This window comes from Calidris pugnax, unplaced genomic scaffold (genome assembly GCF_001431845.1).
Source record: "Calidris pugnax isolate Ruff unplaced genomic scaffold, ASM143184v1 scaffold706, whole genome shotgun sequence".
Taxonomy (NCBI): Eukaryota; Metazoa; Chordata; class Aves; order Charadriiformes; family Scolopacidae; genus Calidris; species Calidris pugnax.
The window spans coordinates 23,419-28,530 of NW_015091399.1; the positions used below are offsets into that span (position 1 = coordinate 23,419).

The following is a 5,112-nucleotide window of genomic DNA, read 5'->3' on the forward strand; positions in this document are numbered from 1 at the left end:
GGGGAACTGGTTTGGGGACGGATGAACCCGCCTGGGGACAGCGGAACCAGTTTAGGGGGTGCTGAACTGGTTTGGGGACATTTGGGGCCATTTGAAGTGGTTTTGGGGCGGATAAGCCAGTTGGGGGATGGATGAACTGGTCTGGGGAGAGATCAGCCAGTTTAGGGTCTGGTGAGAGGGTCTGGGGACAGCCGAGCTGGTTTTGGGGCTAAACTGAGCCGGTTTGGGGCCTGGACCGAACTGGTTTTGGGGCCAAACTGCACCAGTTTGGGGCCTGGACTGAACTGGTTTTGGGGCCAAACTGCACCAGTTTGGGGCCTGGACTGAACTGGTTTTGGGGTCAAAAGGAACCAGTTTGGGGCCCAGAATGAGCTGGGTTTTGGGGCCAAACTGAACCAGTTTGGGTCTCCAACTGAGCTGGTTTTGGGGCAAAACTGAATCAGTTTGGGGCCCTGAACGAGCTGATTTTGGGGCCGAAATAAGCCATTTTGGGACTCCAACCAAGCCAGTTTTGGGGCAAAATGAAGCCAGTTTGGAGCCCTGAATGAGCCAGTTTTTGGGGCCAGACCGAGCCAATTTGGGGCCCCGAATGAGCTGGTTTTGGGGCCAAACTGAGCTTATTTTAGGGCTAAACTGAGGCATTTTGGGTCTCCAACCGAGCTGGTTTTGAGGCCCTGAATGAGCTGGTTTTGGGGCCAAACTGAGCCCTTTTGAGTCTCCAAACTGAGCTGGTTTGGGGGGCCAAACTGAGCTGGTTTTGGGGCCAAACTGAGGCATTTTGAGTCTCCAACCGAGCTGGTTTTGGGGCCAAACTGTGGCGTTTTGGGACCCTGAATGAGCTGGTTTTGGGGCCAAACTGAGCTGGTTTTGGGGTCACACTGAGACATTTTGAGTCGCCAAACTGAGCTTATTTTGGGGCCAAACTGTGGCGTTTTTGGGCCAAACTGAGCTGGTTTTGGGGCCAAACTGAGGCATTTTGGGTCTCCATCCGAGCTGGTTTTGGAGCCCTGAATGAGCTGGTTTTGGGGCCAAACTGAGGCATTTTGGGTCTCCAACCGAGCTGTTTTTGGAGCCCTGAATGAGCTGGTTTGGGAGCCAAACTGAGGCATTTTGGGTCTCCATCCGAGCTGGTTTTGGAGCCCTGAATGAGCTGGTTTTGGGGCCAAACTGAGGCATTTTGAGTCTCCAACCGAGCTGGTTCTTGGGCCAAACTCAGCTGGTTCTTGGGCCAAACTCAGCTGGTTCTTGGGCCAAACTGAGGCATTTTGGGGCCCTGAACGAGCTGGTTTTGAGGCCCTGAATGAGCTGGTTTTGGGGCCAAACTGAGGCATTTTGGGGCCCTGAACGAGCTGGTTTTGAGGCCCTGAATGAGCTGGTTTTGGGGCCAAACTGAGGCATTTTGGGGCCCTGAACGAGCTGGTTTTGAGGCCCTGAATGAGCTGGTTTTGGGGCCAAACTGAGGCGTTTTGGGGCCCTGAACGAGCTGGTTTTGAGGCCCTGAATGAGCTGGTTTTGGGGCCAAACTGAGCTGGTTTGGGAGCCAAACTGAAGCATTTTTGGGCCAAACTGAGCCGTTTTGGCACCCCCTCCCTCCCTGCAGGGCGTCGCTGGAGGCCCTGGGCATCCCCTGTTACCTGGGGGGGGCGTCGCGGGGGCTTCTCCCCCCCGACAGCCCCCTCCTCCTGCGCCAGAACCGCCGCGACGCCCTCCGCGACGCCGACCTGGTGCTGCTGGCAGGTACCGGCACCGGGGGGACGGGGGGGGGTCACACACACACACACGACACCCCCCTCTTAGAATCAATCATAGAATCATTGAGGTTGGAAGAGACCCTTGGGATCATCGAGTCCAACCATCTCCCCTACTCTACAAAGTCCTCCCCTACACCATATCCCCCAACCCCACATCTAAATGACTCTTGAACACATCCAGGGATGGTGACTCCACCCCCTCCCTGGGCAGCCTGTTCCAATGCCCGACCACTCTTTGGGTGAAAAATTCCTTCCTAATGTTCAATCTAAACCTCCCCTGTTGGAGCTTGAAGCCGTTCCCTCTCGTTCTGTCACTAATTACCTGTGAGAAGAGACCAGCACCAACCTCTCTACAGTGTCCTTTCACGTAGTTGTAGAGAGTGATGAGGTCTCCCCTCAGCCTCCTCTTCCTCATATTAAACAGTCCCAACTCCCTCAGGATTTGTTCTCCAGCCCCCTCACCAGCTTCGTTGCCCTCCTCTGCACCCGCTCCAGCACCTCGAGATCTCTCTTGGATTGAGGTGCCCAAAACTGGACACAATACTCAGAATCACAGAATCATAGAGTCTTCTAGGTTGGAGGGGACCTTAAAGATCATCTTGTCCAACCGTCAACCTAACTGACAAAAATAGACACCCCCACAACAAACAAGGAGCATCATCACTAAACCATACCTCCCAGCACTACATCAACCCATCTTTTGAACACCTCCAGGGATGGGGCCTCAACCACCTCCCTGGGCAGCCCATTCCAATGGCTGAGAACCCTTTCAGGGAAAAAATTTTTCCTAATATCCAGCCTGAACCTGTGCTGGCGCAACTTGAGGCCATTTCCTCTTGTCCTGTCGCAATAACACATTTGTGGCATGGTCCTTGAAACCACTCCCCAAATTTTGAACAAACCACATTTGCATTAACAGGAAAAATCATGAATCCAAGCTTAGCAAGTGCATCTTTGAATCATTTGCTGATTGAGCCACACAAAACTCTGGCAAGTTCAATGTTCTAAATCAGGGAAATTATTAATTGTGCAAATAACTTCTGAGTCATTTTTAGGGCAGCTACAAAGAAGGAGAAAAGGTTTCTCTTAGATACAGAATGCTTTATATTATCAAAGTATATAGGAGAAACATAGATGAATTAGTGGGGGGAAAAAAAAGGCAAAAGGAATGATACCCCATTGATATCTTAGAGTCAAATCACACAGAACACAGAGAAAGCAAAAAAGAAGAATTTCTTTGTTGACTAGAGGTGACTCCAGAAGCCTGAGGAGAGGCTGAGGGAGCTGGGGGTGTTCAGTCTGGGGAAGAGGAGACTGAGGGGAGACCTTCTCACTCTGTACCTGAAAGGAAGCTGTAGAGAGGCAGGGGTTGGTCTCTTCTTCCAAGTTACAGATAGGACAAGGGGTAATGGCTTCAAGTTGCACCAGGGGAAGTTCAGGTTGGATATTAGGAAACATTTCTTGACTGCAAGGGTTGTCAGGCATTGGAATGGGCTGCCCAGGGAGGTGGTGGAGTCACCATCCCTGGAGGGATTTAAGAAACGTGGAGACATGGCTCTTCAGGGCATGATCTAGTGCCCAAGATTATTGGTTTGTGGTGGGATGTTGTGTGGGTGGGTGATGGGTTTGGTTTGGTTGGTGGTGTTGTGTGTTTAGGGGGTGGGTGGTGGTTGTGTTTGGGTTTTTTGGGGTTTTTTTGGGGTTTTTTGGGTTTTTTTGGTTTTTTGTGGTTGGACTCAATGATCTCCGAGGTCCCTTCCAACCACTACGATTCTGTGATTCTGTGTTTGGCAACTGGAACCCCCAGGTCTCTTTCCTCCAGGCAGCTCCAGCCACACTTCCCCCAGCCTGTAGCGCTGCAGGGGGTTGGTGTGGCCCAAGTGCAGGACCTGGCACTTGCCCTTGTTGAAACTCATCCCGTTGGCATTGGCCCAGTGATCCAATCTATCTAGGTCCCTCTGTAGGGCTTCCCTCTCCTCCTGGGAGTCCCCACTCCTGCTTAACTTGGGTGTCATCTGCCAACTCGCTGATGTTACACCCAATGTCCTTATGGAGATCATCCATAAAGACGTTAAAGAGAAATGGTCCCAACACTGAGCCTTGAGGCTCAGTGACCTTGACTTGGGACCAGCTGGACGTAAATCCATTGAGCACAACTCGATGGAGTTGAGTCAAACTCAATTGAGTCTTGTCCCTCGTGTGTCCCCCCCCAACCCCTCACCCCGAATTCTTTGTGTCCCCGAAGGCGCCGTCTGTGATTTCCGTCTCTCCTACGGGCGGCTCTTCGGCCGCGGCGCCGCCATCGTGGCCGTCAACCGGGACCGGCAGCAGCTTCTCCGCAATTCCGATGTTTTCTGGAAACCCCGACTCGCCGTTCAGGGTGAGACACCTCCCCCCACCTTCACACCCCCCCCCAAAAATTAATTCCCTGCCCTGGAAGCCTTCTCTCCCTCCCCTCCCCTGGGTTTTCCTTGCCTGGGGTGTGATGAGCTGGGGGGTCTCTGCAGGCGACGCCGCCTCCTTCGTGGCGCGGGTGGCCGGGAGCCTGAAGGGCTTCACCTGCCCCCGGGATTGGCTGGAGAGGCTGCGGGAGGCGGAGAGGAAGAAGGAGCAGGCGAATCGGTGAGGGGACGGGGACAGGGAGGGGGTGGGATGGGATAGGGATGGGGACAGGGATAGGGATGAGATGGGATGGGGATGGGAGAGGGATGGAGATGGGAACAGGGATGGGATGGGGACTGGGATGGGGTGGAATGTGGATGGGCTGGGATGGGGGCAGGGATGGAGATGGGACAGGGACTGGGATGGGGTGGGAATGGGATGGGGACAGGGATGGAGATGAGAATAGGGATGGGGTGGAGATGGGATGGGAACAGGGACAGGGATGGAGATGGGATGGGGACAGGGATGGAGATGGGATGGGATTGGGATGGGGACAAGGATGGGATGGGAACGGGGACAGGGATGAGATGGGATGGGGACAAGGATTGGGATGGGAAAGGGGACAGGGATGGAGATGGGATGGGGATGGGAGAGGGATGGAGATGGGAACAGGGATGGGATGGGGACTGGGATGGGGTAGAATGTGGATGGAGATGGGATGGGAACGGGGACAGGGATGGGGATGGGAACGGGGACAGGGATGGAGATGGGGATGAGGACAGGGATGGGATGGGATAGAGACTGGGATGGGGATGGGGATACGGACAGGAGTGGGATGGGGACTGGGATGGGGTGGGATAGGGACAAGGATGGGATGGGATGGGGATGGGATGGGGATGAGGACAGGGACGGGGTGGAGATGGGGACAGGGATGGGATGGGGACAAGGATGAGATGGGATGGGGACAGGGAGGCAGGGG

The 5,112-nt window shown here is 54.4% G+C and overlaps 1 protein-coding gene across 1 annotated transcript in view; it reads left to right on the forward strand.

Moving 5' to 3' along the window:
* ILVBL (ilvB (bacterial acetolactate synthase)-like) overlaps nucleotides 1-5,112 on the forward strand; it is a 19,513-nt gene that overhangs the window by 7,912 nt on the left and 6,489 nt on the right. Inside the window, exons 8-10 of the mRNA XM_014961402.1 lie at nucleotides 1,600-1,737; nucleotides 3,997-4,131; nucleotides 4,259-4,373. Of these exons, the coding sequence (XP_014816888.1) occupies nucleotides 1,600-1,737; nucleotides 3,997-4,131; nucleotides 4,259-4,373 (388 nt within the window). The remainder of the gene's footprint in view (nucleotides 1-1,599; nucleotides 1,738-3,996; nucleotides 4,132-4,258; nucleotides 4,374-5,112) is intronic.